The sequence below is a fragment of the Sapajus apella genome, unplaced genomic scaffold, assembly GCF_009761245.1.
Source record: "Sapajus apella isolate SASKATOON/1434 unplaced genomic scaffold, GSC_monkey_1.0 scaffold25, whole genome shotgun sequence".
In the NCBI taxonomy this organism is placed as follows: Eukaryota; Metazoa; Chordata; class Mammalia; order Primates; family Cebidae; genus Sapajus; species Sapajus apella.
The window spans coordinates 16,435,175-16,447,215 of NW_022436965.1; the positions used below are offsets into that span (position 1 = coordinate 16,435,175).

Genomic DNA, 12,041 nt, shown 5'->3' on the forward strand with positions numbered 1-12,041 from the left:
CTTGTGATCCACCCGCCTCGGCCTCCCAAAGTGCTGGGATTACAGGCTTGAGTCACTGCGCCCAGCCTAGAGTTAAATTCTTAATGTGCATTATGCACTCTTCCCATGAGTGCTGAATGCATGAAATAAATACCAGATTCTCGTCCTGTTACAATTAGTAAGAAAGATTGTAAATGCAGCCTGGATGATGATAAGCAAATACTGACTGAACATGAAGGTCTTAATTAGCTCTAACTGACTAAAGGCATTTGTTAGTTTTGGCAGGGGGAGAAAACTCATCTGTGGCTATTCTAAGACCACTCTTAATTTCTTAGGTGGAATCCAACTTGCCTGGACCAGCTTTATGGATTCTGGTAAGTAGATGGACTTAATGAGAATGCTTCTACTGATATGCTTACTGCTGAGCTACTGGCTTACGGCTTGGCTTGGCTTGGCTGACAAATATTGCCTGGAATGGCGTTTGTGTATTTTCCTTGAGCATGTTTGTAACGGGGGTTTGTGTAATGATGTTGATCAAATGTCTGACCTGAATTGAGCATGTAGACAAAGTTAACACTGAAGAACCCTGTGACAGACAACTTTGAAAAGAAGAGTTTAATGATGTTCAGCATTTTAATGGAAGCCCTCATTTGTATTGCAGCTGGTAACGTTTTTATCCATGGATGGCTTGCTTGGGTAAGGACATGAAGACAGTTCCTTTCATGTTTGTGGCTGGCTTCTGAAATGTGATCTTACTAATTGACTGTGTTAGGGATTTGTCTTGTTATAAAATTTTGTAAAGTAGGTAGTATGAAAAGTCCTGTATTAAAGCAGTTATTTAAAAGTATTGGATAAGATTTTTGAAAGTAAATACTTGAATATTACTTACTTTGAGAAGTAAGTGATATTCATTGTAGGAAATGGTGTTAAACTTTTTCAGGTGCAGATGTTGGAGACCTTTTAAAGGTATATTTTTTATTGATATTAACATATTTATTGAGTGAGATACTGTTAGTGATGATTTTAAAATTAAAACAGATGGGAATCTCTCTGAAAGAAAATGGAGATTAATCTTAAACTGAAACAGTAGCTGGGAAATCTTTTAAAAATCTACCTATTTTACTACCTATTGGTAAAGGAGATTAAATTTCTGCAGGTATGGAGAGTCGGTTTGACTACACCGTGTGGAGCAATTTGTGGTGCAAGTTTTAAAGAAGCAAAGGTATAGCAGTCTCAAGCATGGTTTTTTTGTTTTCTTTTTTGAGACAGTCTTGCTCTGTTGTCCAGAATGGAGTGCAGTGGTATGATCGCAGCTCACTGCAGCCTCCGCCTCCTGAGTTCAAGTGATTCCGCTGCCCCAGCCTCCCGATTAGCTGGGACTACAGGTGCACACCACCACACCTGACTAATTTTTGTATTTTTAGTAGAGATGGGTTTTCACCATGTTGTCCAGGCTGGTCTTGAACTCCTGACCTTGTACCCTCCTCGACCTCCCAAAATGCTTGGGATTACAGGTGTGAGCCACCATGCCCTGCCTCAAGTATGGTTTTTAAGTGTTGAAAAGCCAATACAATGATGATAACATAGTTCAGCAGACTAACACTGATGAGCAGTATTAAGTCTTTCGCTCCTATCTGATGTATCTGGCTGTAACACTCCAGTTTATACCCTTGAAAAGGGAAATATAGCCATTCTATATAATTTTTCGTGATTTGGATTACTCTTAATTGTATGTAAGTTTGTCTTACTGTGTATTGTCCCTTAATTTCAGGACGCGGAATTCATGATTGAAGAAATGCAGGTTAGTTGAAGCTATTTTAAGGTGGCAAAGGATGTTTTGGTGGTGTATACACCCTAATCTGTAGATGGGAGTGTTTAGCTGTTTAAAATTTAAAATGTGACTGAAAAGGAAGTTGAATAAAATGTGACTGAGAAGGAAATTGAGTAGGGCAAATTTTAAATGGAATTGTCTTTCATCTTCTAACAGGCAGATCTGTTTTAAATGAAATTTTTCATCTTGTAACAGGCAGACCTGCTAAACTAAAAACTAGGTGAGTCAGTTTCTGGTACATGTGATAATTTTCAGTGTAACCAATGATGTAATGATTCTGCCAAATGAAATATAATGATATCACTGTAAAACCGTTCCATTTTGATTCTGAGGTTACTGTAGTAACAAGAAACACACATTAGTTTTTTGCCATGATTAACATGTTGTCTTTGTTTTCAGAATTTTTAATGACCACAGCAAGCAAGCATGCAGTTTGGCCCTTGAAAGGTGAGGATTGGAAATACTGGGACTATTGTAATTGCAGAATACATGATGATCTCACTCCAACTTGAACTCTCTCACTGATTACTTGATGACAATAAAATATCTGATATTCTGCATTCCCCATGTTGCATTTTAATTTAAGTCTGGAAGTGTGGCTAAAAGTTGTCTTCTTTTCTGAGACAGGGTCTTTCCTCACCCAGGCTGTAGTGCGGTGGCCCTTTAAGGCTCACCACAGCCTCAAATTCCTGGGCTCAAATGATCCTCGGCCTCCCAGTGGACGTTGTAGACAGCCTGATACGGAGTCTCAACAAGATCAAAAAATGTCTCCAATTTCAATAAATGGCTGCAATCCATCTGGAGTATGGAGTGATTACTTCAAAAAGGACAGTGCTTTTCATCTGTTAATTTTTAGTTGTAAGCATAAATCTCATTCAAAGGCTATTATAACTCCAGGGCATTTGCTTTATTAACAGCGTAGCCAATTAAAATTTTATAGGTGTTATAAGGTATCCTGCATTAAAGTGCAATGTTGCCTAATTTTCTAAATGAGTAAATTGTCAGGGTTTAATAGGCCCTTGTGTCAATTGATCTTGAGTTTAAAGTATTGATGGAGCTCCGTTTGAGAAAGTCATGTCCAACTAGTGATAATTCCATATAGGTTTTTGGCAAACAAGTGTTTAGGGATGCCAAAAGTAGTGGGTGTAAGGGGCCAACTGGTTACTTCAATCTGCCAGAATTTACGTTATCAGGGAAAGATGGACCAAGGAGTCAAAATTCAAGGTGGGACAATTTTAATTTGAATGTCAATGTAGCTGTGGTTATATATTTGTCGGGAAACGTTTAGCAATAACGGTTTTACTAATCTGAGTGTCTGGGCTAAAGCACTTTAGTCCTGTTAATGATAAAACTTGTTTAAATACATTTCCGGTTACCCTCTGAATTTTTTGAGACGGAGTTTCACTCATGTTACCCAGGCTGGAGTGCAATGGCGCGATCTCGGCTCACCGCAACCTCCGCCTCCTGGGTTCAGGCAATTCTCCTGCCTCAGCCTCCTGAGTAGCTGGGATTATAGGCACGCACCACCATGCCCAGCTAATTTTTTGTATTTTTAGTAGAGACGGGGTCTCACCATGTTGACCAGGATGGTCTCGATCTCTTGACCTCGTGATCCACCCACCTCGGCCTCCCAAAGTACTGGGATTACAGGCTTGAGCCACCGCGCCCGGCTGAATTTTTTTTTGAGACTGAGTCTAGCCTCAAGTGCAGTGGTGTTGATCTCAGCTCAGTGCAACTTCTGTTCCCTGAGCAGGGGTGCAATGGTGTATCTACTCATTGCAACCTCCACCTCCTGGGTTCAAGCTATTCTCACACCTCAGCCTCTCAAGTAGCTGGGACTAAAGGCACCTGGCATCATGACTGGCTAATTCTTGTATTTTTAGTAGAGATGTTTGCCAGGCTGGTCTTGAACTGACCTCAGGTGATCTGCCTCTTGATCTGGCCTCCAAAAGTGCTGGGATTACAGGCATGAGCTACTGTGCCTGACATATGAATTCTTTTGTTTTGAGAGAATCTCACCCATCCTGGAGTGCGGTGGTGTGTTGTTGGCTCACTGCAGCCTCCACCTCCCAGGTTCAAGCAGTTCTGCCTTGGCCTCCTGAGTAGCTGGGATTACAGATGCCCACCCATCATGCCAAGCCAATTTTTGTGTTTTTAGTAGAGATGGGGGTTTCACCGTGTTGGCTAGGATGGTCTTGATCTGACATGTGATCCGCCTGCTTCACCCTCCCAATGTGCTGGGATTATAGGCATGAGCCACAGCACATGGGTGGGCCATAGTTTATTTTTTGTTAGCTCATGTTACAAAGTAATTAACTTTCCTTAAAATAAGTATATTTAAGGTAGCATCTTTAGGATGAATTATGCTTAAAAAGCAAGGAATGTGATCAGTGTCACAGATGGTTCTGTTTCTTCAGAGAAGGGAATTCTGGGAAAAGATGTTTTATTCAACTAAAGTCTAAGCATAAAATAATCCCGTTGGACTTAACAATTGATAGATCTCAACAAGGAGAAACTTCATACAATAAAGATTTCTTGAAAGCTAATGATTACTGTTGCAGCTGGCAACTGTTTACCTTGTTTTTAAAAATTTGCCACATACAACCTTAATTTTATAGGAGTTTGGGGAGACTGAATTTGAAATAAACTCTGCTTTCAGTTTAGCATGAATTCCAAAGTCCTGGCTGTTTTTGACTTTAAGTAGTTCCTTAAATTTTGAGAAATAACTTCATTTCAAAATTTATCCTAACACACCTCACTGAGTGACACTTCACTGTATTTCAAAATAAGCATTTTTCTTCCTCATACATGCGAGGACAAGCTAAGTAATGCCTAAAGTGACTAGGTCTCTGAAATACTGAAGATAGGATTGTGGCTGTGTGTGGTGGGTCACAACTATAATCCCAGCACTTTGGGAAGCTGAGATGCATGGATTGCTTGAGTCCAGGAGCCCAGAGACCAGTCTGGGTAAGATGGCAAGACCCCTTTTCTCTCAAAAAAAAAAAAAAAAAAAAAAAAGCCAGGCATGGTGGTGCACTCGTACACTCCCAGCTACTACTTGGGAGGCTGAGGTGGGTCACCTTAGCCCAAGAGATTGAGGCTGCAGTGAGCTGTGATTGCACCACTGCTCCAACCTGAGTGACAGTGAGACCCCATCTCAAAAAGATTGGCTCCTGGGTCATAGGGCCTTTGGTATCTGTAACCTAAAAAATAATCTCTGGCTTTTTGGTGTCTTCTGTAACTCTCATTTCCAGGATAGAAAGACCATATTTTGGTCAGAATTAGGCTCTAAACAATAATAGTGAATCTATTATATTTAGAAATTAGCACCCTTGTGGTATAGATGAAAAATTTTAGGCCGGGCGCGGTGGCTCAAGCCTGTAATCCCAGCACTTTGGGAGGCCAAGGCGGGTGGATCACGAGGTCAAGAGATTGAGACCATCCTGGTCAACATGGTGAAACCCCGTCTCTACTAAAAATACAAAAACATTAGCTGGGCATGGTGGTGCGTACCTGTAATCCCAGCTACTCAGGAGGCTGAGGCAGGAGAATTGCCTGAACACAGGAGGCGGAGGTTGCGGTGAGCCGAGATGGCGCCATTGCACTCCAGCCTGGGTAACATGAGTGAAACTCCGTCTCAAAAAAAAAAAAAATTTATTTTTCCTACCCAGTAAAGGGCATCTCTAGGACTTCTGCTAAGAAAAGGCAGGTAAAGTTAGACACCCTATTTTACTGTGAGAACACTGCTGGCAAAGACCTGGGTCTAAAGTACACCCATAAATGAGAGATTAGGTGAAAGGGCAAATTGAGGAAAAAGCTCCACCTAATGGCAAACCAGCTTCCTGCACTAGGGGACACTCATACGCTACAGCCTACTGGGCATCACAAATTACACTTGGAGGTAAAGCTTACTTTAAAACAAAGATTACAGTTTCTGTTGCTTAGAAGACTGACAAAAATGGGCAGGATATAAAACTGATGGGCTTAGTGTTTATAAATGATAAATTGCTAGGCATGTGGTGGGTGTCTGTAGTTAGAGCTATTTGAGAGGCTGAGGAGGGAGGATTGTTTGAGCCTAGGAGTTTGAGATCGGTCTGGGCAACATAGCAAGATCCTGTTTCTTGCTTTTTTTTTTTTTTTTAATGGTTCAAGTGAATCTCCTGCCTCAGCCTCCTGAGTAACTGGGATTACAGGCACCCCCCCCCCCCCCCCCCCGCAACCACGACCGGCTAATTTTTTGTAATTTTAGTAGAGACAGTTTCAGTATTATTGGCCAGGCTGGTCTCGAATGCCTGACCTTGTGATCCACCTGTCTCAGCCTCCCACAGTGCTGAGATTACAGGCGTGAGCCACTGCACCTGGCCCAAAGATCCTGTTTCTCCATTAAAAAAAGTTATAAATCAGGGCAGGTGCAGTGTCTCACGCCTGTAATCACAGCACCTTGGGAGGCTGAGGTGGGCAGATCATCTGAGGTCAGCAGTTTGAGAGCAGCCTGGCCAACATGGAGAAACCCCATCTCTACTAAAAATACAAAAACATTAGCTGACCATGGTGGCACACACCTGTAATCCCAGCAACTTGGGATGCTGAGGCAGGAGAATCACTTGAACCTGGGAGGCTGAAGTTGCAGTAAGCCGAGATTGTGCCATTGCACTCCAACCTGGGCAATGGAAACTCCCGTCTCAAAAAAAGTTATAAATCAAGAATTTCAAGACAAAACTGAAGACTGAGTAGAAGAAAACAATTTCAAAATCACTGATCAAGACCTTGTTCTTATTTCATAATTATTAGTTTATTAAAACTTTTAGTTGCATTAGAATTTATAAGGATATCACAATGAGTTTTGGTGTTCAGTTTTTCGCACATTTGGGGTTAATTTAAGGTCAATAATATCTTTGTTCAGAGACTTAATGTTTTTTATTTGAGATGGAGTCTCACTCTTGTCACCCAGGCTGGAGTTCAGTGGCACGATCTTGGCTCACTGCAACCTTCGCCTCCCAGGTTCAAGCAAACCTTATGCCTCAGCCTCCCGAATAGCTGGGATTACAGGCATGTGCCACCACACCCAGCTAATTTTTGTTTTTAGTAGAGACAGGGTTTCACAATGTTTGGCTGGCTGGTGTCAAACTCCTGACCTAAAGTGATCCACCCTCCTTGGTCTCCCAAAGTGCTGGAATTATAGGTGTGATCCACCACTCCTAGCCAATATCTTTAAAAATAGAAATATAAACAAAATTGATAAATAAAATGACTTTTACTGTTGATATCAGTTTTGTTTGATCTGAAGCTATAGAGATACATCTACCTACCTATGTATGGATGGATAATATCTCACATTTGTGAAAAGCTTTATAGTTTTTCAAAGTACTTTTATTCACTTTATCTCATAGATGTTATCTCCTCTGATTCTAGCAACAAGAGCCCTGTGAGGTAGCCAGGGCAAGTATGTATTTTACACAACATTAGCAGGAAGGGAGGCTAAGAGAGGTTTATGTAACTCCCTCAGGCTGAAACACTGAAAAAAAAAATTGTGACTCTCATTTCAGTGATGTTTTCTGCATTGTATTATGGTACTCCTCACTATATTATGTTGATGGTTGAAATGTCATTATAAAGCTTGATTTATATGATTCTCCTGATGAGGCTGATGAAATAAACTCTATCAACTCACTAGTTTTACAGGGGTAACCATTTTCCCACATTTCACACATGATTTGATTACCTGTGTCCTAAGTGAATAATCTAATATTGGGGTATGAAAAACATGATTTGAAAACAGTACACCCCACTATATTATTTCAACAAAGAACCATCTTTCACACCTCTCTAAGTAAAAAGGAACTTCAAAAAAAAAACCAAAAAAAAAAAAAAAAAAAACCTGAATGATGCATGTGATCAAGTCAAAATTGGGTATCTTCTGCTTCATTGTGATGAAGAATGCTGCCTGGATTCCTTCCATGTAAAGACTTGATTGTCAGACCTGTGGCAGAACTCTAGATCTGATTTTGGGGGAACCAACAGGACAAAACCCAAAAGCTCAACTTTCTGTATGGTATGCATGATTCAATGAGCTTTTGCTGCTTTGGAGTCTGTTGGCCAGGAGACTTGGATATGATAAGGCTTCAGTTCCTCAGGAGGAATAGAATCTGGGGTATTGCTCATGAGGTCATGTCCCCGGAAGGACTTTGGGAAGGCTATGACATCTCGGATGCTTGGAGATCCAGTGACGAGGCATATTAGTCTGTCTAACCCTGTGAGTAAAATACAAAGATAACAGATGAGAAATGTAATGTAATGTTGGAACTAAGTTTTTCTATAAAAGTTGTAGAGAACTTTTAAATAAGAATCTTTAACAAACTGTAGCCAACCATAGTTCTCTACCTTTTTAGAGAACTTGTATTGTTTGAGGGGTTCTTTTCTATGTAATTCTGGAAGAGTACTCAGGACTAATAATGTTCACATGCTATTTGGGTTATCACAGCAATTAGTGTTCCTAGCAAGGGCTTACTAAAGGCCCTAAAACAGGTTTAACAATGTATTTGGTGCTTGGCAGGGAACTCCATAAACAGAAGGAAGTTCCTGTTGCTAGGGCCTACAATCTAGGTGAGCTTCCTAGAATGTCTCACTCTTCCTTGCTTTGACAAAACAAGCAAAGTGAGTAACCATGGCAAACAGAAGAATGCTGGCATATTCCTGTTTTCATACAAGCTGAACATTATGGAGCAGTGCTTTCCAGATCCAGTGAGTGTGTCTGTGAGGCTACAGGGATTTGAACAACATTGACTTAAGGTCTGCAGTTTTAAACTACTCATGATCTTTCAAATGCAAATTATCAGTTAAATTATATCTTTATAACTGCTAAGATACATTTAAAATATATATTATTGAAATTTATTATACTTTGGGCTCTGGGGTACATGTGCACATCCTGCATCCTGCAGGATTGTTGCATAGGTACATACATGCCATGGTGGATTGCTGTCTCCCTCTTCCCCCTGCCATTACTGAAATTTAAACAGAAACTTATAGTCTCATGGAACTCTTAGACTTCTCCGTCCACCTCCACCACCACAAACTTGAGAGCCCGAATTTGAGACAGTGCAATGGAATTCAGTTTAGCTTATAAAAGGAAAAATTATTTACCTAAGGCAATTCCTCCATGAGGGGGTGCCCCATAATCTAAAGCCTGGAGTATATGGGAGAGCAATTTCACATCTTCCTGAAATTCAAAAGATAATTCAGTTTAAATATATGTTGAAGGTCCACTAAGGGCCACCATCTAGGCTTAGATGATAAAGGGAAAACAAAGTTGAGTTTTAAAACACCCAAACCTGACTTAACTAATAATAAAAACTTATTGGAAAAGTGTAAAGAAAAAATTACCTTAAGTGATTTACAAGTTAGCAAGGGAAAAAGACAAGTCATAGATGACATTAACATGTACAAAAATGCCTAGTGTTCAGTAAATGCAGCTTTTACTGTATTCACAATGCAAACAGAGTGAGACCAAATGAGGAGGTGAAGATGAAAAGCAGGGAACTCTCCTGTCACAGAGACCAAGGGAAGAGAACATTACTAAGTGGGCGACTTGTCAAATGCTGCTGGGAGGAAAGAGAGCTTAAGGGTCAAGAAGAGGCCACTGGATTTGGTGACCATGTGAGTAACGTGTAGGGCAGTACTTGTAGAAATGTTGAAAGTGAGTTTGAAAATGGTTCTCCAACCAGGTTATAAATCAGGAGCAAGGGGGAAGCTTCAAACAAATATGCCAAAGCCTCATACTCAGAACTTTTTATGCAGTTGGTCTGATGTGTGGCCAAGGCACCAGTGTTTTTTGTTTTTTTTTTTTTTTTAATGCTTTCCAGGTGATTTTATTTTAAGGTGCAGCTGGAGGGGGGAACCACTGTTTAGGGAAGCAACAGAAGTAATGTATTCTAGGCCAGATGCAATGGCTTACTCCTGTAATCCCAGCACTTTGGGAGGCCAACACAGGCAGATCACCTGCGGTCAGGAGTTTAAGACCTGCCTGGCCAACATGGCAAAACCCTGTCTCTACTAAAAATACACACACACACACACACACACACACACACACACTCACTCTCACTCACACACACACTAGCTGGGTGGTGGTGTGTGCCTGTAGTCCCAGCTACTCAGAAGGCTAAGGTAGGAGAATCACTTGAACCCGTGAGGTGGAGGTTGCAGTGAACTGAGATCACGCCACTGCATCCAGTCTGGGTGACAGAGTGAGACTGTCTCAAAAAAAAAAAAAAAAAAGAAGTAATGTATTCTTACTGACTCTTTTGAAAAGTTTCACAATCAGAGGAATGAAAAAGGCTGAAAACTGGTGACTAGAAGCTGGGCTGGGCAGGAGGATCACTTGATTCCAGGAGTTTGAGGCTGCACTGAGTTATGATCATGCCATTGCACTCTAGTCTGGGTGATAGAGTGAGACTCCATCTTTTTAAAAACAAACAAACAAACAAATGCACAAAACTCAAATGGTGATTGGAGGCTTTGACTTGGCAAAGTTAACAGATTTTGGCCGGGCGTGGTGGCTCACGCCTGTAATCCCAGCACTTTGGGATGCCAAGGCGGGTGGATCTCTTGAGGTCAGGAGTTTGAGAGCAGCCTGTCCAACATGGTGAAACCCTCTCTCTACTAAACATACAAAATAGCTGGGCGTGGTGGCACGCACCTGAAATCCCAGCTACTTGGGAGGCTGAGGCAGGAGAATTGCTTGAACCCAGGAGGCTGAGGTTGCAGGGAGCCAAGATTGTGCCACTGCACTCTAGCCTGGGAGACAGAGCGAGACTCTGTCTCAGCAACAACAACAAAGTTAACAGATTTCACAATACCCTTAGACTTTAAGGACATTGAAGGCTTAAAGCTAAAGGAGTCATCTTATAGTCAGAGTTCTCCAATCCTGCTCTCACAAATGAAGTTCTTCCGTCCTACCTCACACTTGTCAGTTAATCCCACAAAATGGTCTTTCAGGACCAAACTCTCTAGTCCTGAAAGACTTTTTCTTTTGAAACCTACCCAAGCCTTCTATAGCATCACCAACAAACTTCAAATTCTTAGGTCTGCACCTGTACAGACTCTTCTTTTTCTTTCAAAAATCCTGATTACTCCACTATCACTAAAATTATATACCCACCTTAAATATAGCTAAAGTAGTATCTAATAAGTGATATAAAATCTTTTCAAACTTCTTCTCCAACATTATCAATTTTAGTCACTTCCAACTGCATGGTTTTCATTTTATTTTATTTTTTTTCAAGCTGCATGGTTTTCTTAAGCAGTGTAGTGGTTAGGAGCATGGGCTTTAGAGCCACCCCGCAGGGTTCAAATCCTGACTCTGCTTACTTTTGTACTGTCACTTTGGCAAGTAAGCTGCCTCAGTAAATCTCATCTTTAGAGTGGGCAGAATAAAGACATTTATCTGCACTATTATAAGGGTATTTAATATGCACTATTAATTAGTACTTAAATAGTGCTGTTTAATAGTGCTATGAGCCAGATACTATTTAAGTATTTAATATTATTACTTTTCCAAGTCCTACATTAAAGGTAGAGAGATAGCTGATGCTATTTTGTATCTTGTGAATCCTCCATTCATAACAAATGTTTAATAAAATAGGCTGATTTAAGTCAGATGTGGTGGCTTATGCTTATAACCCCAGCATAAGCACTTTGGGAGGCCAAGGCGGGAGGACTGCTTGAGAGCAGGCGTTTGAGAGCAGTGTGAGCAACACAGGGAAACCTTATCTCTACAAAAAAATTAGTCAGGCATAATGGCATGTGCCTGTAGTCACTGTTACTTGGGAAGCTGACGTGGGAGGATGGCTTGAGCACAGGAGGTTGAGATTGTAGTGAGCTGTGAATGTACCAGTACACTCCTACCTGGGTGACAGAATGTCTCAAAAACAAAAGCCAACAACAACAGGAAAAAAACAAAACTGAAAAATATTCTGGTAAAAAAATAAGCCCAGGATAGCAGATGGTGTTTGTTACCTTTAGTAAGGTTGCCAAGATATATCGCTGTAGCTCTGCATTGTGAATTCGAATCGAACCACCTCCTATCTCATTGCCGTTTAAAACCAAGTCATAGTGTTGGCTACGGACCTAGAAGATTCACAGAGACTTTATGTTAGAGAAAATGTCTGGTTTTCTGTTCTACAGGTTGAAGACCCTGTAGATTCTTTTTTTTTTTTTTTTTTTGAGACGG

At 40.9% G+C, this 12,041-nt stretch overlaps 2 protein-coding genes and 6 non-coding genes across 19 annotated transcripts in view; 7 read left to right on the plus strand and 1 right to left on the minus strand.

Moving 5' to 3' along the window:
* The first annotated feature begins 48 nt into the window (after positions 1–48).
* Positions 49–12,041, plus strand: part of CENPL (centromere protein L) — a 65,201-nt gene continuing 53,208 nt past the window's right edge. The window contains exons 1-8 of one of the 8 annotated variants that reach the window (XR_004272802.1): positions 53–353; positions 641–675; positions 897–945; positions 1,136–1,201; positions 1,751–1,780; positions 2,006–2,030; positions 2,210–2,257; positions 2,438–2,613. The gene's annotated coding sequence lies outside the window, so the exon portion shown is untranslated. Of the gene's footprint in view, positions 354–640; positions 676–896; positions 946–1,135; positions 1,202–1,750; positions 1,781–1,966; positions 2,258–2,437; positions 2,614–12,041 lie in introns of those variants that run through there. The other 7 variants (XR_004272800.1, XR_004272799.1, XR_004272803.1 and 4 more) reach the window with 7 other exon arrangements.
* On the plus strand, positions 180–240 carry LOC116560363. Its single transcript, XR_004272941.1, has one exon. It is a non-coding gene; the product is annotated as a small nucleolar RNA SNORD44 (small nucleolar RNA).
* On the plus strand, positions 499–563 carry LOC116560367. Its single transcript, XR_004272945.1, has one exon. It is a non-coding gene; the product is annotated as a small nucleolar RNA SNORD78 (small nucleolar RNA).
* Positions 986–1,068, plus strand: LOC116560359. Its single transcript, XR_004272937.1, has one exon. It is a non-coding gene; the product is annotated as a small nucleolar RNA SNORD79 (small nucleolar RNA).
* Positions 1,544–1,625, plus strand: LOC116560364. Its single transcript, XR_004272942.1, has one exon. It is a non-coding gene; the product is annotated as a small nucleolar RNA snR60/Z15/Z230/Z193/J17 (small nucleolar RNA).
* Positions 2,069–2,145, plus strand: LOC116560361. The gene has a single exon (XR_004272939.1). It is a non-coding gene; the product is annotated as a small nucleolar RNA SNORD47 (small nucleolar RNA).
* Positions 2,292–2,368, plus strand: LOC116560358. Its single transcript, XR_004272936.1, has one exon. It is a non-coding gene; the product is annotated as a small nucleolar RNA SNORD81 (small nucleolar RNA).
* The window catches only part of DARS2 (aspartyl-tRNA synthetase 2, mitochondrial), a 34,968-nt gene continuing 29,976 nt past the window's right edge, over positions 7,050–12,041 (minus strand). For 3 of the 5 annotated variants that reach the window (XM_032291341.1, XM_032291344.1, XM_032291342.1), the window contains 3 exons: positions 11,828–11,938; positions 8,954–9,029; positions 7,050–8,061 (listed from right to left, as the gene is read on the minus strand). In XM_032291341.1, the coding sequence (XP_032147232.1) occupies positions 7,874–8,061; positions 8,954–9,029; positions 11,828–11,938 (375 nt within the window). In that variant the 3' untranslated portion in view covers positions 7,050–7,873. The remainder of the gene's footprint in view (positions 8,062–8,953; positions 9,030–11,827; positions 11,939–12,041) is intronic. The other 2 variants (XM_032291345.1, XM_032291343.1) reach the window with 2 other exon arrangements.